Source organism: Corythoichthys intestinalis, chromosome 21, assembly GCF_030265065.1.
Source record: "Corythoichthys intestinalis isolate RoL2023-P3 chromosome 21, ASM3026506v1, whole genome shotgun sequence".
In the NCBI taxonomy this organism is placed as follows: domain Eukaryota; kingdom Metazoa; phylum Chordata; class Actinopteri; order Syngnathiformes; family Syngnathidae; genus Corythoichthys; species Corythoichthys intestinalis.
The window spans coordinates 18997446-19023492 of NC_080415.1; the positions used below are offsets into that span (position 1 = coordinate 18997446).

Below are 26047 nucleotides of genomic sequence, written 5' to 3' on the forward strand. Positions count from 1 at the left end.
TTTCCGAAGAAGAAATATCAAAATATGTGCATATCAAAATATGAAGACATGTTGAAAGTCAAGACAACATTCATCTCTGTCATTTTATTTCAATAAACAGATGCCACACATGTCAATTTTTCATTGTTACAGGTTTGAAGGACAGACTGAAATCATCATGGTCTAAAATGAGGAAGGGAGGAAAATAGATTTAAACATAGAAGATCCACTGAAATACAAGTCAACAAAAACAAAACAAAAAAAATCAATGAAAATGGAAACAAGAACTGCAGAGCCTCATGTTCAGGATTCAGGACAGGACCATCATCTGGAACTCTAAACAGAAAAAACACATCATCAATAGGACATGTAGCTGCCGAAAATAAAATCTGTATATTTTATTTAACAAAGTCGACAAAAATGTACCGCATATACAAATTTATCCAGCATCATGAATAATTGAAAAGCTTTATTTAAACTCGACTGCTCGGAGATAGCGACCGTCAGGAAAAAGCGCTCCCCCTCTGGCATCGAATGTTTGTTTGGCCGCATGAAATCCGACACTGACCCTCAGCTCCAATCTTGCCGTCGCTGTCGTCGTCCGCCGCCGAGATGAAGCTTTTGGTCTCCGCGTCGGTCAGCGCTCTCGCTCCGGGGACGAACCTCTGCAGGAAAAACCTGTGTAAACATGACACAGAATCATGAAGAGAGAGCACTTCATAACCAAAGGTGAATGATGTAACACAACTACCATAATAACACTTATACATTTATAATCTGTGTGGATTACAAATGGATGGATTTAATACTGTTGTGCGAGTTAGGAGGTAGTAGGCCTTAATCTCTCTGTCATGCATGCACATTGTCATATTGTGTAAGTGGGGCCATGTCACACTTGAGCTCCGACTCCTCCAGGTAGCCACTGTTGTCTTCGTCCAGGATCTGGAAGACATTTTTGACCTCCTGGGGCGTCTTGGATGAGAGGCCGCAAAGTCCGAAGAATTTCTTGTAGCAGAACGAGTCTGGAACTAAATAAATGGAACATTAGTTTAGTTAGAATTTGAATCATTTGAATTGGGCAGTCTTTGACCGTCTATCAGTCGCTGATGCTGGTCTTTCAATGAGGAGAAGCTCAAAGTGTGCCTTTAAGGGCTGCTCAGTAGGGAAAGAAACTAGAGTGCCAGAAGTCAGGTCTCCAAACACAAGCAGCTACAAAAAAATACCAGAAATAGAGGCTCAAGTTTTCAATATTCGTTTTTAACAAAGCAAATGTCGCTGGGATCATTATGAAAGTCTCCTGTTCAACTCAGAACAACGGAATGAAAATCGAAAAATGTCCATAGAACCCCAGAGAAGCACAGCGTCCGATGGACGGGATATACCCAGCTTTTACCCAATGACTCGTCCCGTTTCGCTGTAGTGAAACAATGCACTCTCAACTCTGGAGACGAACCAGCGTCCACACTGTTTAAGGGACTGTGAAGCTGTGCAAATGAATGAAAAGCAAGTTGCATCATAACTAGTGATAAGAAGCTAATTCTGAACAAAAGTTGAATGCATTGCAACGCATATTTAGTCAATGACATGTGCACACTAGAGTATACATTTAATCATTTATTTTTTGACATTTTGGGGGAAGTTTATCTTCCCTTGTAGTCTTAGAGCAATCGCCACAGCTGTCTATGTGTGCTACTCCACCATTTGCCTGTAAATAGAGATAGCTTGATTCAGAGATCCACAGCCACCGGTACCGGTCCGTGGCGCATTTGCTTCCGGGCCGCACAGAAATACTAATTTGTTATGACCGAAATCTGACCTGTACCTCATGATATATGACTAATTGGAGTAGAAATTTGTGTACGTCACCCTCTAGTGGTCGGTCACCATTAGTCAGTGCAAACAGGAACGTTAGCTGCTGCTGGCTGTATGCTGTGGGCGGCACAGCTCAGCAATGGCGGACAGGGAACTTCTGGTTGTTTTGCTCGGATTAGTCAAAAGATATAACCATAAAACTGGATAGGAAGTCGTCATTGACATCCATTGGAATTTGACATCTATTTTTTTCATATATACAGTGGGGAGAACAAGTATTTGATACACTGCTGATTTTGCTGGTTTTCCTACTTGCAAGGCATGTAGAGGTCTGTAATTTGTATCATGTATTTGTATCTCTTCAACTGTGAAGGATTGAATCTAATACAAAAACCCAGAAAATCACGTTGTATGATTTTTTAAAATAATAAATACTGTACTCATCCTTCGTTTTCCTCCAAACACAACGAGCCGAGTTTAGACCAAAAAGTTCAATTTTGGTCTCATCCGACCAATGACCCTCTTCCATTGCTCCTCTTGATCATCCAGATGGTCAGTGGAAAACTTCAGACGTGTCTGGACATGCACTGGCTTCAGCAACGGGACCTTACGTGCGCTATGTTGTAATGTGTTTCTGATGGTTTTCTTCGAGACTGTGGTTCCAGCTCTTTTCAGGTCATTGACCAAGTCCTGCCGTGTAGTTCTGGGCTGATCCCTCACCTTCCTTATGATCAGTGATGCCCCACGAGGTGAGATCTTGCATGGAGCCCCAGAACGAGGCAGATTGACCGTCAACTTGAACTTCTTCCATTTTCTAATAATCGCTCCAACAGTTGTTACCTTCTCACCAAGCTGCTTGCCTATTTTCCTGTAGCCCATCCCAGCCTTGTGTAGGTCTAATATTTTATCCCTGATGTCCTTACACAGCTCTTTGGTCTTGGCCATTGTGGAGAGGTTGGAGTTTGTTTGTTTGCGCATGTGAACAGGTGTCTTTTATACAGGTAACAAGTTCAAACAGGTGCAGTTACTTCCGGTAATGAGTGGAGAACAGGATGGGTTCTTAAAAAAGAACTGAGAGCCGAAATATTTACTAGTTGGAAATGTATCAAATACTTATTTCATGCAGTTAAATATAAATTTATTATTTAAAAATGATACAATGTGATTTTCTGGATTTTTGTATTAGATTCCGTCCCTCACAGTTGAAGAGAACTTATGATACAAATTACAGACCTCTACATGGCTTGCAAGTGGGAAAACCAGCAAAATCGGCAGTGTATCAAATACTTGTTCTCCCCACTTTATGCGCGCTTGTCCTCAATAATGACATAGGTGCATTAGATTTGTTCCTGGAATATAATAAGCCCGCACATTAGCGAAGATGACTGAAAAACAGATGTCTTTGGACATCTTTTTTACGGGAAAAAGTCCTGTTGAGCCAGAAGAGGCTAAACCCTTTTGGAGAAGAACTCATTATGCTTGCGATCAAGGATATTTGCAGTTAAGTTTTAGGAAAGGCCGCCGTTAAAAAAAAGGTTGATTCAGCCGTGTGGTGTCATTCTATATTTGCCGTAATTTTCTGCCACACTTTACCGGTCCTTGAACAAAAGGCTAACATCACACCGGTCCGTGTTGCAAAAAACGTTGGGACCAGTGGCTTAATTCATTTAAGGCGAGTCCAAGTACTGTATTTTCCCACGATAAGGCGCACCTAAAAGTCTTTAATTGTCTCAAAACACGACAGTGCGCCTTGTAAACCGATGTGCTTTATATGTAGATCAATATTGGTTAATCATGGCATGAAATTCCCTTTAGCGCAGCTTCATCTAGTGGATGCATAATGAAACCCCAACCACTACTATAGGGTGGGTCAGAACAACTTGCTGATTTAAATTTGGCGCCCTGAAGCGATGGTGGCTCTGAGGATGGTATGGATGGACGTATTTGAAACGGTGGGGCTTAAAGTTTGGTTCTTAACGTGCGTTATTTATTTTGTGTTTATTTTTCAGGAACCTCAGTGAGCATCATAGAGTGGACGAAGCTGGAACGCGCTTTCGCTGTTGCGGCATTTTATTTCAAGCGGTCGCTCAATCGTTGCAACGCAACGAGCATTCCGTAGACATTTCAATATTGCCCCTCGTTCCACACCCATCTGGTTCAGTGTTGGCAGGAAACACTCATTGATCACGTTGACATAACAGTCAGATGTCACTGATACTGCCAGTTCGTTTTCTTCAAAAAACCATGGGCCAATTATGCCAACTCGCGATAGTGCACACCCAACAGTTACACGTAGTGCGTGTCAGGACATTGATGAAGTTCTCTGGGGTTTTTAGGACTCCAATAGCGCATGTTTTACTTATTTTTGGATCCCGAAAGATGGAAGTGAACCTCATCACTGAAGAAAATAAGTGTGTCGTCAGGCAAGCCCAAAAGCGCCTCACATGCATTTTCACGGCAATAAAATCACGAGTATTAAGTTCCTGCACCATAGGTAATTTGTAGGGATGAAATTTCAACTCTGCATGGAGGATTCATCTCACAGAATGAGCAGACAACCCAAGAGCAGATGCGTGTTTGTGGGCAGACCGTCGGGGAGATCTCAACACAGACTGTCTACCAACGTCAATGTTTTGGGGTGACCTTGCTGTTTGTGGGAGGCCATGTTGCTTTTTCCTTTAGGTCACCCGTTTCCGTGAAATTGTTTACCCATGAAACAATCGACTGCTGGCCAGGAACACGACGACGGGGGGCAATATTGAAGTGTCTACGGAATGCATGTTGCATTGCCACGATTCAGCGACCGCTTGAAAAAAATGCATCAACAGCGAAAGCGCGTCCACTCCATTATACTCACTGGGGTTCCTGAAAGTTAAAAACAAAATAACGCACATTAAGAGCCAAACTTTAAGCCCCACCCTCTCAAATAAGTCCATCTCTACCATACTCAGAGCAACCATTGCTTCAGAGCACCAAATTTAAATAAGCAAATTGCTCTGCCCCACCTTGCACTACTACAGGGTGACCCAAAAAAAAGTTTACACTCAGTTGACTGCTTGTTTAAAAGCCATTGAAACATATCTAAATAGGTTGTCATGCTTAAGTGATTCATTAAGGTCACTCAATGCAGCTGGTAATCTCTCGTCTCTACAATTCCTGTGCTTCTGCTGAAAATGAAGAAATGAAGAAAACTTTAGCTGTACCTGAATTGCTGCGTGCCGGTCTGACACCTACTGAGATTGCAGCAAATCTGAGAATATCCAGATGTGCAGTCTACAAATTTAAAAAGAAGTTTAAAGATACTGGAACAGCCTCACGAAAACCTGGGTCTGGAAGTGCCGATCTGTGTGGACCAAAAAGTTGATTGACAAGGTGATATGTGGCCACCCCAGAGTCCAGATCTCAATCCCCTGGATTATAGCATATGGGCAACTGTGGAGGACAGTGCCTGTAAGAAGCCACAAACTTCTGTGGCAGCCTTGGAGAGGTCCATTGTTAGATCTTGGGAAAAGATGACAGCATCCTACATAAAGAACACCTGTCAAGCGTTCCGCAGGCGCCTGGAGGCTGTTGTGACACTTAAGGGAGGACACATTGAAAAATAGAGTGTACTGTACATGTTCTTTACAATAATGTATAATTTGTGATTAAATTCTAATTCTAAGATGAATAAACATGGCATTTAAGTTGTATTATGGCAGTGTAACCTTTTTTTTGGGTCACCCTGTACTGTGCCTTATGATGCGGTGCGCCCTATATATGAAAAACATTTTAAAATTGGCCATTCATTCAGGGTGCGCCTTATAGTCCGATGCGCCTTATAATACGGCAAATACGTTATATGTATAGTATTGGCAGGTGTTGTGTTAATTAGCAAAAGAACAATAAGTCGAATAAAACACTAAAAGGCTGGCAGTCTGACTGTCTATGTGTTACTCCACCATTTGTGTTCAAATATCGGTTGATTAATGAACTATAATAGGGCTATGAATTATTAATAGTAATTTACAAAAATGGTGTTATTAATTATTACTCAGTAGATTTAGTAAGTATTTACATTATTGATTGTTATTGCACTTTTATATTTTATTTAACATATAGAATTAATAAAATATGATTTAAAAAACGGAAGTAATATAATTCATAGTATTTATATTAGTGCCTTATAAAGGCTTTACTCATTCACTTCTAATTACAGTTGGGCATCGTTTGAATTTGAACGGTTCCGATTCCACGTTTCGATTCCGGTTCCAAACGATTCTCGATTCAGATTCCTTTAATAGGCAGGGTAAAAAAAAATCATATAGTTTATACTAATTTCTTCACTTCTCGATTATTTTTCAAATTATATGAACTTTCAATGGCGTACCGCACACAGGCTATTTTTAGACCGTGACATCGCATCGTAAAGCGGAAGTAAAGCCGAAGTGGGACATTATAGACCCGCCCTCGCATAGACCTAACGTAAAAAGTGCTACTTTTCGCCGGTAATCTTTCAAAAACCAACATGCCGATCACGCATTGCTTTTTTGGAACTTGTAGAAACGACTCTAGACATTACGACCATGAAGGATGTTTTCTTCATACGTTCCCGGAAACCAAAAATTCGGGCGGAAAAAATGTGAAGACCGAATCAACTTGCACGGAGTTTAACACCAGCTCGGCGAATCCATTCACGTTTCATATGCAGTAAACATTATGTTGGGTTGGCATGGTCTTTCAGAGGACAAAGAGGTAAGCCATTTTTATATTTTTAACTTATTTTTTTAGCGTAACGTTGTGCCGTACTGCTTCTGTCTGACAATGAATGACCTGAAAAGAATTATAATGGTATCTGACTGCCACTGTTACCGTTTCTGTTATATATATATATATATATATATATATATATATATATATATATATATATATATATATATATATATAAACTTTAGTAAGGGGGGAGTGTACATAAATTATAGGATTAAGATGTGTTATCAATGAAAAAATTAAAAGTGTTCGTTGGCTGTCACTGAGTAGCATTTGCGATCGCTACACAAAGCTAACTAAATTACCCCCAAGAACGGTAAGAGACGTAGGACAACCAGAGGATATGTAAGAAAGACAGGGCTGATGGTAAAGGATAGCTTGTTGAAACGGGAGAATGTCATTGTCAGTCGCGTCGATAAAAACGCTAAAGCTATGCTTAGGTCGGCACGTTTTTTTTTCGTCTTTTTCAGCCTTCGACACTAAAGCCACCTCTTTAACTGAATATTTTTATGTTCTTCCACATCTATGCCAGTCAATTTGGCACCAGGCACATCATTTTCGGAGAGAATTGGTAGGTTTAGCGCTGTAAACGTCTCCTTCGTACACGATTTCCATTCATTTCCTATTAGCGACAAACGATGGCTTGTCCTTGGTTAGCAACGGTAGCTAATGTAATGAATATTAATGAGCGGAAGTGACGTGTTGCTTGCGGTACGCCATTAACTTTGCTATGAATTTCTCACAGGGCTATTTTTAACTTGCATATAAATATCAGTCTATGAACTTGAATATGATGAAGTGTCTTTCCACAGGAGTGCACGTTCACAAAGATTTTTCGAAAGCTCACGGAGAAAACATTTGCATGTATTATTTTGCCTATGTTTTAGAGTGTCTTATGCCACAGGCATTTATTGTATTGCATTGTTTGCTTTAGGTGTTATTTCTACGAGTTAGTTAAGGGTTGACAGATGTCAGGTGGGGACATTTTGTCCCCGATCTAATTCTGTCCCTTGATCTTAAGTTGACTTCTTTTATAGTAAGTGGAGAAGTTTCTTTCTATACTTATTGTTCATCCGTCCACAAGATGTCAAGCTACAAGACTTTTCTTTGGTTCTGCTATGTGCTCTTGGCTTCCCCTAGTGGTCACTTACTGGAAGCAGCAGACAAAAAGAAGGTGTACAGACGCTACTCTCCTCTGCACTACACATTGTTGGGAACCCTTAAAACAAAATCTGTACGTTTAAACATTTTAACAGAGGGTCTGATATCATTTTGGTGTGTTGATTCTGTTATCTTGTTGTCATTTATGTGAAGTTAAGCAACACGTTTTTGTGCTTAGCTAAATTTGCCATTTCATATGATTTGCTCATAACAGAGCTAGTCTTCAAGTGGGTTCTTCTTCGCGGTGCTCGGCAGCTATTTTTTCCGGTCGGCGGTCAGGGCATCGAAACTTAGGATTGAAATAGAAAATTTGGAATAGTTCCGGGAAAACCGGAGTGTTAGTCCCGGATCCCATTGATGCTCGATGCTCGGTGCCCAACCCTACTTCCAATTCAAGTATATGTGTAGAATTCTAAGAGTATGTGAAGAAAAGAACAATTACTGACAGGCTTTGACTGTCTTCACCATGTTACTCCACCATTTGTGTTCAAATATGGGTCTGGTATAAAAAAAAGTGTTTTATGGTGTTTCCCAGGAGTTCGAATTAAGATAACAGAAATTATTCTCTTTTTGACAAAGACTTTGAAGTAAACCATAATCGGGACTGTCATTAAACATCTTAAAGTTGTGTTTTAAAAAATAACAGTGAAAGAAAAAAAATCTGATTACTCATAATTCGGGTCACTCTTAAATTGAAGAAGCACTGTGTATCAAAATAAAGATAAAGAAGGCAGATGAGGTGAGATTAAAAATGTATGCGGAAACCGTTTCCGTTCACTGTTTCTGAAGTTGAGCAAAGTCACGCCGTCACCAAAACAGACTAGATGATTGAAAAGCTTTTGCAATCATCTAAAGGTGATGATAAGAGGACACTGTACATAAGTGAAATAAATGCATCCTGAGAAAAAAGATTACAAATTTAGTTTTTTGAGGTCAAAGAAATCACAGATTGATCGGTTATGTATTATAGTTTGGAACTTTTGTGTGTGTGTGTCACCTTGACAGTCTTTCACAGCGTTTTCAATGTCTTCCGCCGCGAGGATGGAAGTGAGGGACATGCTGATTCTGCAGGGTGAAAAGAAAAACTACAAATTAGATACAGTCTCTCAGTTTTGGGTCCAAATCCTTACCTTCCATTTATAGATGCAAATGTTTCCATTCGGTCAGTCTTCCAGGTCCATTGATACTATGACTTAATTACTTGCCTGACTAACCAGGATAATTGGTGAAATTGCCTCTCGGGGCCTTTTAATCACTTATTACTTAATTGGCTTGGCAGGGTAATCGAGGGATTGAAGTGCTGGCCCTCTGTTGCATGTTTATTGCAAATAGTGCTGTGAAAGAACATGCTTACTTGGCTAATTTTGCTTCAATTTTCATGTTTTTCGCATAGCAGGTACACCATGGGCATAGGTTTGGTCTCAACATTGGTAGGGACGCAATGACAGCATAACTTGCATGTACACTTTTTGCTAGGGACTGGAGATGAATAAAACCAGACAGATTGGGTGAACAGGGTTCAGGGCTACATTTGTCACGTCTCACGAATATGCTGATGTGTATCCTACATAGAAATGAAAAAAAAGTTAAAATTGTTGTTTTAATGGGAGAAAGTCATTTTTCAAGATGGGAGAAGTTTTGTTTGTCTTGTTTTTTTATTTTAATTTTTCTAACTACTTAACCCAGTGGCGTCGTTAGGGGTGTTTTCGGGGGGCTTCAGCCCCCCGAAAATATTCATAAGCCCCTCTAAATAATTTGGTGTTGTTTAATTAAAAAAAAAAAAAAAAAAAAAATAGAATGACAAAAAAATCTGAAGCTATGAAAATTCACTATGAAAATACCAGAATATTAATTTAAATCAACGATCATATAACCTGTCATTGTTAACTTAAATTGAATCATAAATCTGTCAGTTTCCCCTTACTTCATAGAATAAATGGTGTTATACTTATATAGCGCTTTTCCACCTTTCAAGCCGCTCATAACACTTTACACTACATCGCCATCTACTTACTGGTGACGCAGCACCAGGAGCAATGTGGGGATCAGTATCTTGCTCAAGGATACTTAGGCGAGTTCATCAGGACAAAGAATCGAACCCACAACCTCTGGATTGGGGAACAACTACTCTACCACTGAGCCACGCCATCCCCAGAGTAAGTTAGAGAGCCCCTTCAGTGCGTCGCTATCCAGTCCATTCCACTTGTTCATATTGAGAACACCCCCATCGTTGAAAATCCAGTCGACATTTTCCTGTAGCCTAGCTAGCAGTCGGTCTCTGCACGTCTTTTACGTTTGCTGTTTTGGGGTCAAAAGTTACATCCCAGCTACTGCTACTTAGCTGCTGCTAGCTAGTTAGTCTGAAATGCATTGTGAAGGTCCTAGTACAGTTAAGTGCACTCTTTGTACCACTATCTTTGGGTTGACTTCTTTTTGGAGCATCAGCTGTGTTTCTCACTTTACGCAGATGAGTACAGGAGCTGAGCTTATTCACGTATGATTATCATCAGTGGATAGTCATAATCAGAGGTGTTGCAAGGGTCCCTGGGGGCCCCAGGCAACAAGCAACATGGGGCCGTTCGAGCGTGTGCAAGTATACTTGGAGCAATAGCATATTTAATAAAAGTATAATAACGCCTCAGTCTCATAGAGCGCTTTTTAGGACACTCAAAGTGCCTGGCTTCTACTACAATAGGACATAAAACTACAGTAACATAGTACACTCACCGCTGTCCTGCTTCCTTTTCTCCTCTTCTGCTTTATTTTGTTCTTTCTTTTGTCGCTTCCAGAAGGATAACTCCTCTTTATTTTAGATATACGCCAATTAAAAAAAAGCCAAATCGCCGCTCACTGTCACTCTGAGTTGGGTGGGGGGGAGGGGGGGGGGGGGTGTAGCGAGTGAAGGGGCCCCTTCAGGGAACGCAGACACAAGACTTTCACTGGCCCTGTCGCACTTGTCGCTGCGACAGTGCAGTAAAGCTGTGTGTGCTGAATCTGTTGGCCCTCTGGGGGCCCCTGCTGGCTGGGGGCCCTAAGCAATTGCCTGGTTTGCCAAATGAGATGCGACGCCTCTGGTCATAATAATACACTAATAATAATAAGAATGACTCCACCACCTTTATTGACCTGTAACAGTCAGAGCAGAGGAGCAAAGAGGGTGACAGGGGAGAGACCCAGGCTGGTTGTGAAGTGTGTAGCATGACCCAGATATTACTTAAATTCAAGTAATTAGTAGTGTTTTGCAGAGTTTGAAATTACAGCCATTTTTGATACATACTGTAAGTGCCTAAAATGTAATTTGTTTGATTCATGAATATTTGTGAACAAACAATAACTGTGTTGTGAGTGAAAGTCATGGCATTAGCCTCTATGATTAAATGTATGTATATATACATACTGTACCCGTATATACAAATTATCAGTCTTTGTTAATTGTTTGGGAAGTTTTGTATTTGTACGCTTTATTCACTTACATCCTGTTTAACTCCTGGGGGCTAAGCCCCCCCCCCCATTCTTAAAATCTAGTGACGCCCCTGACTTAACCTATGCACAAACTACATGTTAGCCTACATTGTCCTTCACTACCAGAGTAATACATTGTTTGAATTGGTTGTCTCTTCCATCGTGTCCCTTATTTTCATCTCTAAAGTGCATCTGTGGCTTGAGCAATCATTGAAAATAATCTAAATCGGAATTAATTAAACTTTTTACCTCAATTATGATTAATGTATGATTATCTGAAAAAATTTCTGCAAAGTTTGTAAATATTTTTTTTTCAATAAGTAATGTAGAAAATAAATAGATATATTTTAATAAATGAATAAATTCACTAATAGGTATTTGGTTCCAAAAGTGTAAAGTCACAACATGCTCTAGCCTTCTTTCCTCTCTCTTTCTAAGCAGCTTCTTGCTCACATTTTTCTAGTTCTATAGTTTCCGGCAGAGTTCACTACATTTTTCACAGTTTCATTAACGTTGACACTTTTCTTTAAGCAGCTTCCTACTAAAGTTCACACAGTTTAATGTTATGCTAAAACTGATGCAGGTCGGACTTTCAGTAGCAAAATTTGTGGTGTGTACCCCACCTGCACAACATTGACGTGTCTTTTCATTACTTACAGTGGCTGCTGGCCAAAAAAAACCAACAACTTCTGATATACTTGCTCTTGGAAGGGGGCTGCGGAGGGTTTCTGTCGGGGTTGTGTGAGTGTGCGTGGGGTGGGAGTCTAGTTATCAGCCAATCAAACGTGCATATGAGGGGGAAAAATGGACCTGCACATTCAGCAAGTTAAAAGAGGTAAATGTAAGTTTAAACATAATAGAAATAATTCGCTTAATAATGGTAGGGTCAATTCTATCCAGACAAAGTATGTGAAGACAATCTAAATTACCAAGATAACTGGACAAAGGTAGCTAAAAAGTTGGTGGGGACAATTTGATCGTCCTGGAAAGTTGGTAATGTTATGTCTCTATTGTCCCTATGCAAACCTACGCCCTTTGCTTTGCAAAGCCTCATAAAGTCAAATTCCTTTTTTTTTTTTTGAATGGCGTTTCTTTGGCACCCCGCACAGCCCAAACCGTTTGACCGACCGTCAGCGTTCAAATATCAAAATGACCGGAATTTTGCGCTACGCAGGGAATTTTTCGAAAGAAGCCCCCAAAATTTTCCTTTCGCCCGTAAACGTGATTTAAAAAAAAAAAAATAATAAAAAAAAATCAAATTGCTTCTTGTCCTACAATTTTTGACCAAATCGCATAATTTACACATAAAAAATTCCGGAATGGTGAGGGGCATAAAATTTGTATACAAAATTTGGCAAAAATGTACAGTTCCCCTAAAATTCACCCAAAACGGTCCCATTCATTTCTAATGGGATGCCATTGACAGCCATGTACGTCCAAATTTCCTATTCATTTGCAATGGCGGGAAAACATAGGTTCTTGTGATTTTTGACCATCTACCATTACAGCCCATTGACATTTTGTGACCTGATATCAACAGGAAGTGACTGCAAAATGTCCCCAAATTAACAGGAAGTGAGCTGATATTAACAGGACGTGTCCCCCAAATGTATCCAGAAATTGCAGTTTCTAGTTTAAGTATACTTTATATTTTGGGTGTAGTTTGGCAGAGAACTGCATTATACCACATAAAGTACCACAGCCTAAAATAGCAATCTGATAACACGAATCAGAACATAGCACATCTCCAAGAATCTCTTGTCATGTCAGTAGTTCATTGTCTTTCAATTGTATAAAATTAATTGCACCTTTCCAGAATACAGCTAGAATAAAACAATTAAAATACGAGCCTTATTTTGCAGTAACGTTTCATATGACATTGGATATCTGGAATTGTGCAGATGTAAAACTCACCTATGTCGACTGTGTGTCCTCTCAAGTCCAAAACAGATGAGTTTCAGTGCTGAAAAGTGCCTCACTCTTATATAGTGAGATGGTTATGCCTGAATTTGAAATGTGGGATCAAATGTTCCCCCAAACCAGGTGTTTCTCTTCCTGTCCGATTCGCTTGAAGTTTCTCTAGCCGCCGCTCACACTTGCTCTCAGCTCAAAGGCGTCGGTTTTTATCCAATCAAGTTTTCTGATGCCCTCTTTCGATGCGCTCTCGCTCACTCACTCCCTTCTGCAGCCTCTCTCCCTTGCTCTGCATGTGCACATGAGAGATTATGCACATATCGCATTTAATCAAGTCTCTTTAATCTATATCGGGGTTGGGAAGTTTTTGTGCTTAAGAGATGCATTTGATTTTTCAAATGGACAGATGAAGTGAGGTGACAGGAGGGGGATGATGCTTAAAAAAATAGGTGATGCGCGTGTGTGTGGAGGTTGTTGAGGTTAAAAAAATTGTAAATAGAAAATATGTTAAAAAAAAGTTCATAAAATTTAAAATTTGTTGTATATATAACTGAAATGATAAAATAGAATTCAAAATATAGTTAATTTATGATTGTATGATTAAAATTTGGGCTGCAGCTATCGATTATTTTAGTAGTCGATTAATCGATTAATTCGAATAATCGAGTAACCGGATAAGGAGCATAAAAAATAAAATACTTGAACTGAGCCTCAAACGGTATTAAAAAACGAATAAATGAGGATCTATTTACAACAAAAGAACAATTGGCTAACTTACATAGCAAAAGTCTGCTAGCTTTGATGATATAAAATGCTAACATTTTTCTTTACAATGCTCTTAACAAATGGTTCAGACTCATATTCCCACAAAAAAACAGCTAAATATACCCATAAACTATATTACGAATGCATTAAAAGAAAATTAGCTCAAACAAAAACTTAGCTTATGTTGGTCTTCACAGGGAGCAGCTGGATTCAGTCATGTGAAATGAGGTGGACTAGAGGGCAGTGTATCTACCTAAAAAAAAAAAAAAAACTAAACTAAATGTAAACACTTTCAAAACAAACGATTACAACGCCACTTTAAATAAACGAATACTCGAAGCAGCATTATTATTATTTTTTTTTATCGAATTCTTGAGTTAATCACATCGCAGCACTTATTAAAATAATTGCATTTTCTACTCTTTTTAAAACTAGAAATTATTCATGCAAATATTTCCTGAGATCCAAATAAACACATAAAGGTTTAAGTGTAAAATATGAAGTTAAAATAATTCGAAATGATCATTGTCAAATTGAAATGATCATCATCTTGTTGAACAAACATTAAATTTATATGCGAATTGAATTATTCTACTATTTTTATTTAAAACAAAACAACAAAGTATAATATGTGTACAATGTTAAGATTTGATAATTAATGTTATAAATTAAATAATAACACCAAAATACATGTAAAGCAATTAATTTGCAATGTTAAAATAAAATTAATTATCATTGTGCATTAATGGATCATTCGTTCATCTTCTGAACCACTTCATAGTTATAAATAAAATTTATTGTATCAAATAAATATATGTATAAATAATAAATTTATATATATATATATAAATGAATTACCCAATAATTGAATAACAAATATTTAAAAAAAAAAAATCAAAAAGTTTGAATGAAAACATATTCACAATGAATTAAATACCTAATTATTTGATTGATTAAATTAATAAAACAATTTATAACATTTAAATTACTTTATTTCAATAATTATTATAATTCATACAATTTTTAAGTATATTTTACACTGTAACACCCCGACCATTTATATTTAAACTTATATAGTAAGTGCAATTAATTATTTTACTAAGACAATTAATTATTTATTTATTTCCAATCAATCAACGATCTAATCATACATTGAGTCTATTGTAGCACTCGGTAATGCAAATTCTCAGTTGGCTGGATTAAAGAACGAAGGGGCCCGCATGTGCCCCATTCTTGCCCTCTCTGCTTTTCAGCGAGTAAGCCGCTAAAGCAGGATAAAAAACAGCTATGCAAATGCATTTGGTACCCTTCCTTATGGATCATGTGAGATGCATTTTCTCCTTTCATACTCCGGCATCTGTCAGTAGAACAATACAATTAGATTGGCCCTCACGAGTTTGCACGCATTCCTGCTGTTTTCCTCACAGTTTGTGTTGAAAAAATATGGAACATGTCCTGTGCAAATTCCACAATTTCATATGAAATCTATATTTTTGGGGGGGGTTATTACACCTGGTTACCGTGACGACCTGCTATTTCCTCACTGGCAGGTTTCCCCTGCAATGGCAGCGTCATCTCTGGTGGTTTGAGTCAGCATTTCTGTCACTTGCAGTTCAGGTAGGATGTTTTTTTTTAAATAAATAAATATAATGAGAACCAAGGGAATTAAGGTCATTATTTTTCCATGTCTCCTCTTATGGGGGTTTGCTATGTCAGCATTGCTAGGAGTACTCTACCACAACTGTGTGTTCATTTGATTAACCCTTTTAGGGACAGTGGTCACTACAGTGGACAGGTATTCAAAAGTTGACACTTAAGATCTTTAACCCTTTATAGGGCAAGTGACTATTTTGGGTCAAATATCAATAATAAAAAAAAAAAAATTATCATTATTTTATTTTATTATATAATTTTATTTTATATATATATATATATATATATATATATATATATATATATATATATATATATATATGTGTGTGTATATATATATATGTATATATATATATATATAGTGGAAAACACTCAGGTGACTTGAAGTTCCGCTCTGAGACCCCCAACTTGGCCACATTTAAAAAATTGTCCGATATGCATGTGTGATACATCATTGGAAAGCGTAAAATCTCAATTTTCTGGGGGAAGAAAAATTTTGAACAGGAAGGCATTTAAAAAAAAAATAAAAATTTAAACAGCAAAACCCTATCTGGAGGTGGAAGCATGTGACAGCAGAATTACAGATGCCATGACTTTAACGAGATATTATCGCGTATAAAGATGTCCCGATCGATCGGCAACGATCGGGTCCGATCACGTCATTTTCAAAGTATCGGCATCGGCAAAAAAATATCGGACATGCCTTTTTTTAATATATATATTTTTTAATAGCATTTTTTCTAATTGTATTTAACGTTACAGACAAAATGTCTTACACTCATCAAGAGCCTTTAGGCTTAAAGTAGGGCTATCAAATTTATCGCGTTAACGACGGTAATTAATTTAAAAAAATTAATCACGTTAAAATATTTAACGCAATTAACGCATGCGCTGCACGACCTACTCACGCATTATCGCGTTCAATCTATAATGGCGCCAGTTTACCTATATATAGAACTAAAAGGCAGCGTAAAATGAGTAGAGTGATATTTGGCAGTCTTTGGAGCCTTTTTTTTTTTTTTTTACCTCGACATACGATAGCTTCGACACACGATCTTTTCGACATCTGTCGTAGAATTTGACTCGCCATTTGTTTCTACATCCGACGACATGCTCGAAATATGACGATTTATGACTGTGCCACAGTTTGTTTTCCCAAAGATGGACGCACGGCGGATTTTCTTTCTTTTTTTTTTTTTTTCCAACTTGTCCTCTTCAGAGATATGCAAAGACACCAGAGACAGAACAGAGACAGACTTGTACAAGGCTGGAAAGAGTTACGGGGCAATTGCCTAGCAGTTTGGTGATATAGTATTCACTGTTGGAGCAATTGATAGAAAATGTAAGAAGCTAAACATGACTGTCAATCTCCCTCAGACTGGGGCTCCATGCAAGATTTACCTCGTAGGGTCTCAATGATCATAGAATGGTGGGGAATCAGCCAAGAACTACACAGCTACACAGGAGGAGCTGGTCCATAGACTTCATAATATATTGACGGGACACGGGGCAGGGAGCTGATTAATAGGGGGCCTATCTCCGTCAAAGCTGACCGAGTGGAAACACAGACAAAGAGCTTTTTACATGGAAAATTCTTGTGAATTTAAAAAAAAAAAAAAGGGCAGTTAGCATTTATTTTGCGTAAATATGTCAAAGTACGATGCCAGTCTGTTCGTCAATGTGGCGGCCGCCATATGTAAACAGAGCTTTTCCGGTGAAAATTTTTGTGAATAAATGCGTAAATCCCTGAATTCTTTATAGATATAGACGTAAAACAGTCTAAAACAGATTCTTGGTTAAAAGCACACACACACAAAAAACGGCCAGTTAGCATTTATTTTACGTCAGTATTGTGAATTATGACGCCAATGCTGTAGCGGTTAATTTCTCCCATTCATTTTTTTCATGCTTCAAAATGTATTCATGCTACGAAAAATATAATAATTACCTTAAATCCTCAAGCAAATCACTCCTGAGACAATCCTTTCCGTTTGTATGCCGTACGGCTTTCGTACTTTTTCAACCTAAATCCGGCGTTGTATCGCTGCATGTGTTTGAAAATAACTGCGACTGACTGAAGCGGAGTGTGGGACGGCCCCCTAATTGAAGGCATGGCGCAGTGTCTGAGGAATGTGTCCCGTCAACATCCTTATAAAGTCTATGGCTGGTCAATGGCCTGAAACGAGCTGGGACCACACTAACACGTCATGGTTTAAAATCATGCATGGCACGCAAGATTCCCCTGCTTAAACCAGCACATTTCCAGGCCCGTTTTAAGTTTGCCAATGACCATTTGGATGAGCAGTCATCGGAGAAAGTCATATGGTCATTTGGGATCAAAATTGAACTTTTTGGTCTTAATTCCACTCATTTGGAGGAAGAATGATGAGTACCATCCCAAGAACACCATCCCTACTGTGAAGCATGGGGATGGTAGCATCATGCTTTAGGGGGTGTTTTTCTGCACATGGGACTGGACGACTGTACTGCATTAAGGAAAGGATAACCAGGGCCATGTATTGTGATATTTTGGGGAGTAACCTCCCTACCTCAGTTAGAGCTTTGAAAATGGGTCGTGACTGGGTCTTCCAACATAACAATGCCCCGAAGCAGACAGCCAGAATAATAAAGGAGTGCTTCGTAAAAGGCATATCAAGGTTCTGGAGGGACCTAACCAGTCTCCAGACCTAAACCCAATAGATAAACTTTGGAGGAAGCTCAAACTCCGTGTTTCTCAGTGACAGTCCAGAAACCTGATTGATTTAGAGAAAATCTGTGTGGAGCAGTGGTGCAAACTCGCTGCTGCAGTCTGTGCAAACCTGCTAAAATGTTACAGGAAACCTCTGACCTCTGTAGTTGTAATCAAAGGCTACTGTAACAAATATTAACATTGATTTTGTTTTTAGCTGTTCAAATACTTATTTGCAGCAGTATGGTACAGTATAATTTCCTCACTGTAAAGGTAAAAAAAAAACATGGAAAACTAAGAAGTTATTGATATTTAGTAGAAGCTGATGTATTTTTAAAAGCACATTAGAGCTGCAGCGCCATCTTGTGACTACCATTCTAAAAGTACAAGACTAATCCTACATATTTCAGTGGCATTTACAGACGTCCATCACAGTAATTTAAGACCAAGCAGACACAGTCTTGAAAAATAACCTTTATTATTCATTCATCGTCCGTTAGTTTGCTGTAAAAGTGCACCATCGCTGATCTCACAGTAAGCAAAAGTCACAGTACAATGACGACGTCAGAAGCATTTGAGAGAGAGAGAAATAGAGGAAGGAAGACATATAATTACACCACAAACTTGGGCAGCGCAACCAACAGGCCTGATTTGGTTTCAGAGCTCAAAGGTCAAATGAAAAAAAAATGGAGGTGAAGTTTGGGGTTGAGAGAGAGTGAGAAGGAAGAAGAGAGGAGTATCCGGGCTCAAGTTGTTCCTTAGTTGTTCCTAGTCAAGTAAGATGATGGTCAGCGTGTTGCTTTAGTGCTGGACCAAAGCAGAAAACTCTGCAGAACAATCAGAAAATGAAACTTGAATTAGTTATGAAGTCATAAATGTGTTCACACAGTTTACATGAAGAGTATAGTATATTAATTTTTGTTATAAAAAATCGAATCATTGCAAATTATGAAACATAAATTTGTGAACTACAGTTTTGACTGAACAAACCCACCATTTATCAGATAAACAAATTAAATAAGACACATGCAAAATATATTTTTTGTTCAATATTTATTAAATAGTTATTTTCTAACACACAAAAAATTAAATGAAAACAATAATTAAATCTCATTTTCAGATACGTTCACATTTAATTTAAGCACTATGGATAAGTACCGTAATTTACGGACTATAAGCTGCGACTTTTCCACCTTGGTTTGATCCCTGTGTTTATAGTACGGGCCGGTTTATATATAAACAGATACCATTTATTCGTTAAAGTTGTAGCCATTCTTATAGTCAGTTGTGCCTTATAGTCAAAAAATTACGGTACCGTATTTTCAGACTATAAGTCGCACCAGCCAAAAAATGCGCATTGAAGAGGAAAAATACATATATAAGTCGCATTTTTGGGTGAAATTTACTTGAAAGAAATCCAACACATAGAACAGATATGTCATTTTGAAAGGCAATTTAAAATAAAAATAGAATAGAGAACAACAGGCCGCAAGGGTGTACAGTATGCTAATGCTACATGATACATAAACAATGAACTGAAAACGTTCCCGGTATGTTAACGTAACATAGCTATTAAGATAACTATAGCATTAAGAACATGCTAACACGTTTACCAAACCATCAGTGTCACTCCAAAACACCAAAATAAGATGTGAAATGATATAAAAATGGATTAATAATTCCACACATAAGTCGCTCCAGAGTATAAGTCGCACAACCGGCCAAACTATGGGAAAAAAAACGCGACTAGTAGTCCGAAAAATATGGCAATTATGTACTTAAACGTTTATTCTATTGATATGAATAAATCCAGGTAGGGGAAAAAAAATGATACAAATGATAAATAAAGCCATGCAAAATCTAAAAAATTGTTTGTTTAAAGAAAATAATAAATAATTATTACTTGCGGGTATTGTTCATAGTTAATTTCATTACAAATAACTAACTATATATTTGTTAGAATCAGAGGTGGGTAGTAACGCGTTACATTTACTCTTAGATTTACTTGAGTAACCTTTTGAGAAAAATGTACTTCATAGAGTGGTTTTAACACGCAATACTTTTTAACTTTTGCTTAAGTAGATATATGAAAAAGGAGCTCTGCTCTTACTCTGCTACTTTTGGGCGACACCAGTCATTACATTTTTCTTTTTTATTATTCTACATATTGACTTTATTTTTGCCATAGACTTCATAATAATATTGACGGGTCAGATTCCACCTTCACTGCGCCACGCCTTCAAGTAGGGGACCATGCCACAATCCGCTTCAGTTATTCGCAGTCGGTCACAGTGACGCATGCAGCAATCCAATGCCGAATTTAGATTCAAAAAGATTGAAAGCTGTACCGCATAAAAACAGGAATGATTGTCCCAGGAGTGATTTGTTCGAGGATTCAAGGTAATTATCATATTTTTTTAATCTTCAACGTAAAAAGCTCTTTGTTGTAAGGCTGCTGCCACATTGTCTAACAGACTAGCATCATTGTTTGACATATTTATGGAAAATAAATGCTAACTGCATGTTTTTTGCTCTTTTAACAAAGAATCGAGACTGTTTTACGTCCATATCTATGAAAAATTCAGGGACTTAAGCATTTATTCGCAAGACTTTTCACCGGAAAAGCTCTGTTTACATAAGGCGGCCGCCACATTGACTAACAGACTAGCATAGTACTTCGCCATATTTACGTAAAATAAATGCTAACTGCATGTGGTTTTTTTTGTTTTGCTTTTAACCAAGGATCGAGACTGTTTTAACTTCCATATCTATGAAGAATTCAGGGATTTAAGCATTTATTCACAAGAATTTTCACCAGAAAAGTTTTGTTTACATATGGCGGCCGCCACATTGACTGACGGACTAGCATCGTACTTCGACATATACTATAGCTTACGTAAAATATATGCTAACTGCGTGTTTTTTTTTTGTTTTTTTTTGCTTTTAACCAAGAATCGAGACAGTTTTGGGTCCATATCTATAAAGAATTCAGGGATTTAAGCATTTATTCACAAGATTTTAACGAAAAAAGCTCTTCGTCTGTGATTCCACTCGGTCAGCTTTGGCGGCCACGGCAACAATGCAGGCGACCTATTAATCGGCCCCGCGCCCCGTGTCCCGTCAATATCGTTATGAAGACAACGATTTTTGCCAGTGATGTTGACAGTGGCTGTCTCAGTTTCACCAATGAGACGTCACAACAACAACCACACGACTCCATTATACCAATTGGAGGTAACAATGTTTTTTTCTCCACTAGAGGGCACTCATGCTCATTGGACGGGTGATGTTTTATAGTGCTGTTCTGGTTTGAACTCAATGAGTTTTGTGTCATCTTTTTGGCCTAATATGGTCATGTAATGCAGTATACCTAATTTTTCTCAATCTTGTAGTACAGTATACTAATAATAGTTCTTGAAGATCAAGTTGTGTGAGAGAAAAAAAAACATTAAAAAAAAACAACAACAAAAAACGTAAGCAGTTAGTCACAATCTTACTCATTACTTGAGTATTCTTTTCAAAGAATACTTTTTTTCTTGTACTTCAGTACATTTTTGGATGGCTACTTTTAATTGAGTAGATTTATGAAAAACAAACATTACTTTTACTCTGCTACTTTGGGCAACACGAGTGGTTACATTTTTCCTCTTTATTCTACATATTGACTTTATTTTTGCCAGAGATGCTGACAGTGGCTGTCTCAGTTTTAGCAATGAATCGTCACAACATTAACCACATGACTCCATTATGCCAATCGGAGGTAACAATGTTTTTTCTCCACTAGATGGCACTCATGCTCTTTGGACGGGTGATGTTTCATAGTGTTGTTCTGGTCTCAATTCAAAGGGTTTTGTGTCATCTTTTTGGCCTAATATGGTTGTGTAATATAGTATACCTAATTTTGTAATTTTGTAGTACAGTATACTAATATAATAGTTCATATAGATTAAGTTGTGCTGAGAAAAAAATACCATTGTTTCAAAAAAAAAAAAAATTTTAAATCAAACATTGTAAGCAGTTAGTCACAATGTTACTCATTACTCGAGTACTCTTTTCAACGAATACTTTTTTATTTGTACTTGAGTACATTTTTGGATGGCTACTTTTACTTGAGTAATATTATTTAGAACGCTACTCTGACTTGAGTATTATTTTGGGCTACTCTACCCACCTCTGATTAGAGTGCAGTTAATAATAAATGTAAGCTTTGGTTTGTGTATTTAGGTAATAATTTATAGAGATTTTATCACAATATATTGAATACGATTTAAATTGAGTGTCTTTGTACCCTCCTCTTAGTAGTTGGTGATAAATATTCAAACACATTCTTACCATCAACTCCGATCTTGCCGTCGCCATCGGTGTCACCTGCCGCCAGGAAGGCCTTGGTCTCTTTGTCGGTCAGAGCTCTGGCACTAGCAGAGAAGTTCTGAAGGAAGAGCCTACAATAGGACCAAGATGAAAGTCAGATTAATGAACGGATTGCCTTTCTAATCAATTTTACTGAAAGCCTATGTGTAGCAAGCCTACAAAGTCTCTTAAATAGCACTTCAGATGGGTGTTAGATCACTGAAATTTCCGCTAGCATTCATTCATGCTCATGGCAATGTCATGTTATAAATATGATGGTCTTATGACTGTCTTATGGCGCCACTGTCGAATGTGTTACCAAAATACCATAACTACCGTCATTTTCGGACTATAAGACGCACCTGACTATAAGCTACCACCCACCAAATTTGACACGAAAACGGCATTTGTTCATCGATAAGCCGATGCTGTCCACACCGTATTATGGCATATTTACACTAAAAGATATTAACAGGTAATACTTTATCATACTAATCATAAGAGGGAGACAATCAACCTCCTAGTATGCATTGCAGCGCGACAAGTAAATAACAATCAAAATTCATGTTCTGTGCTAATAATTTCTTCAGTTACTGATCTATTTGTTTCATTAATTGCTAGTTATCGTATTTTAGTAACACATTTGACAGTGGCGCCATAAGACTGTCATAAGACCATCATAATTATGTCAGGACACTGCCATCAGCATTATTGAATGCTTATGACAGATGTCATTTTGTGTCATCTGGCAAATCATCTCACTTTTGAATTGATGTAAAAGATCCGAGCTGGACATAATTGGAGTTAGTGATATATTTTGGCGGATGACACTTGATGACATCTGTCATATGCGTTCATTAATGCCCATGATTGTGTCATGTCATAATTATGACGGTCTTATGTCAGTCTTATGATGCCGCTGTCAAATAAAATGTTACCTATTAACTGAAATAAATCAACATATAAGCCGCACTGGATTATAAACCACAGGATTCGAAATGAGGGAAAAAAGTAGCGGCTTATAGTCTGAAAATGACTAAAGTTACTAAATAACTGAAGAAATGATTAGCACAGAACATGAATTTTGACTGTTATGTACATCTGTAGCGCCGCAATGCATGCTAGGAGGCCCGTTGGATGAAAACAGCATTGACAGCAGATGGCAGCTGAGGTTAACTGTCTCCCCAAGGGAGCAGTGATGGCCAATGAAGCTTCTTGAAGCAATGGTGGTGGTTCATTTGGTCATATAATGCCGCTGTCAAAGTCTTATAGTCCGAAAATTACGGTACATTGAAGATTTTAAAATGATATTACAAAATCCCTCCACTGCATATCGTCAATGTTAATCAAAGTTTTTCAATCTTAAAAAGGCTAAAAGAAAATGTATGCATATAATCATCAACACCCATAGGTTCAAAACATCTCCGATGTCGCAGAAAGCTGACATCATTTCAATTTCAGACACCCGATCCGCGCAAAACAAGATTCTGAGAAGCTGAAACAGAAGCCGAGGGGAGAGGACGGCTGGCCTACTTGAGCTCGTCCTCCTCGATGAAGCCGCTCTTGTCCTGGTCGATGACAGCGAAAGCCTTCTTGACGACGTCGGCAGACTTGCCGGCCAGGCCGACCTTGGCGAAGAACTCCTTGTGCTTGAAGGAGTCGGCAGCTGCACGTACGACACACATTGGTGGCATATTACTTACATGTTGACTGCTTGACAGGTGCTCCATCAGATCCAATTATTGCATGTTGAGTGCATTCCACACGCAGCTTAACTTGTTGGCAGCCATTGACGGCGATGGACGTCCAAGCCATTTGAACTGGGGGGACCTGGCAGCGATCAGCCCCTCCCACTTTAAATGAATTGGAGGTCTATTGCCATCAATGGTAGTGAATGAGTAAACGGGGAATACCTTGTAACTGAGTGTTATGATATACAGTACTCATTGAAGATATAATTATTCACTTACATCAGTAATTGCCAACATAAATTTATATCACCTAAATCAAAAGTGCATTTTTAAACCAAATAATTTTATATGGACATTAAAATGGTATTTTTAAAAAAAATAATAATAAATTTGCTGAATTTTAAAAGTCTCACCATTACTGGTAATCATTTATCATATAGATAAATTATAAAGGCTTTTGGGAAAATTAAACTATTTGATAGATACTGTATATTGAAAATGTGTTCATGTTAAATACTATAGTATACTGATAGTACTACTACTACACCTAATTAAAGTATAACATGTTACTCATGAGCTGCAAACTGTTTTGGCTAGTTTTAATCTTTTCTTTTTTTTTTTTTTTTTTTTTTTGAAATGATCATTTAAGAAATTTTTTGATTGTTATTAATTTTTCATGGTATTTTTTTTTCTTAAAGAATTTTTAAATAATTTAGTTGTTGTTGGTAAATGACTACTAACTTACTGTTGTGAAAAACTTTAATTTTTTTTTAAATGAAATATCACTTCATTATACATGTGCATGAAAAATCCTAAAAATCTGCACATGAAATATAACATTATTTATTTATTCTAACATTTTGAGAAATTAAAAAATCAGTCAGTGAAGGTCCACCTGCATAATAAAGGCCCGTACCTGCAAAATATCATTATCTATATTATGCAGGGTTTTTTTTTTGTGTGTGTGTCGGTTATTTTCAAATGTTCAAATTCAAATTTCTGACAGCATAACATCTTTTTAGTGGAGTTATCATGGAATTCGATCGGTACCAAATGCACTATTACATGATATTGACTGAAATAAACATCATCAAGACTGTAAAGGATGTAATATAAAAAATAAAATAAAATAAAATATAAAAAATCTTACACAACGTAAGCTAAATTTCACACATTTCATAAATTTTTACCTTGGCAAGCAGCAAGGGCTGCAGTGATGTCAGAGTCACTCAGAATTCCGGCGAATGCCATCTTTAACTGCGGGAGCAGAGGACAAGAAAACAACATCAGACATCTTGAAAATCAAAATAACAACAATTTGCATGCGTGTTGACTGTAAATCTTCCAGAAAAGAGGTGGTCCAATTTCTCCAAAACAAAGCAGCAAATAACTCCTGTGGTTGGATGGTAGTCCTCCACTTTGTGCCTCGCATAAATCCCATCTCATGAACTCACCTTGAGCTTCTATCTCAAAGACTAGAGAGGATTGACTGAGAAGAATCTGTTCACTGCAGTGGGGCCCCATGGCGATAGGACCTCAATTTATATACCTGCGCTGGGACGAAATATGATGCACGGGCTAAGTAATAGACACTGTGTGCAGCTTGCTCAAAGCAGACACTAAAAATGTGTCCAGTAGACAGAGTTGTTCTATTTATACATACATTAAATGAAGATGCTTAAAAGGTAGTTCCATGCGGAGTGTAAAGGCCCATGGTAAAAAGTGCTTGATATTGCACGGAGCTAAGAATACACGCTGCTGATTTGGGTGAAGCGCACGCTAAGGCCGTGTCGTCTAACTTGATGAAGGTAAATTTCAGTTG

General features: G+C 37.8%; 2 protein-coding genes and 1 long non-coding RNA gene across 4 annotated transcripts; 1 reads left to right on the forward strand and 2 right to left on the reverse strand.

The window, feature by feature from the left end:
• On the reverse strand, window positions 1-13313 carry pvalb9 (parvalbumin 9). Of its 2 annotated transcripts, XM_057825874.1 has the most exons (5): window positions 13078-13313; window positions 8699-8766; window positions 875-1007; window positions 548-657; window positions 9-315 (listed from the first exon to the last, which is right to left on the reverse strand). In XM_057825874.1, the coding sequence occupies exons 2-5, from the start codon at window positions 8757-8759 to the stop codon at window positions 290-292; spliced, it is 330 nt and encodes a 109-aa protein (XP_057681857.1). In that variant the 5' UTR covers window positions 8760-8766; window positions 13078-13313; the 3' UTR covers window positions 9-289. The 2 variants fall into 2 exon arrangements, with proteins under 2 accessions (XP_057681855.1, XP_057681857.1); XM_057825872.1 differs by lacking the exons at window positions 8699-8766; window positions 13078-13313 and adding an exon at window positions 1373-1861 and having other exon boundaries at window positions 1-315.
• LOC130909422 (uncharacterized) lies at window positions 638-24571 on the forward strand. Its single transcript, XR_009061752.1, has 3 exons — window positions 638-708; window positions 15393-15459; window positions 23996-24571. It is a non-coding gene; the product is annotated as an uncharacterized LOC130909422 (long non-coding RNA).
• LOC130909421 (parvalbumin beta-like) lies at window positions 18671-25730 on the reverse strand. Its single transcript, XM_057825876.1, has 5 exons — window positions 25680-25730; window positions 25416-25482; window positions 24068-24200; window positions 22517-22626; window positions 18671-19011 (listed from the first exon to the last, which is right to left on the reverse strand). Exons 2-5 carry the CDS (start codon window positions 25474-25476, stop codon window positions 18986-18988), a joined length of 330 nt encoding a protein of 109 aa, XP_057681859.1. The 5' UTR covers window positions 25477-25482; window positions 25680-25730; the 3' UTR covers window positions 18671-18985.
• Between the last annotated feature and the right edge of the window lie 317 nt (window positions 25731-26047).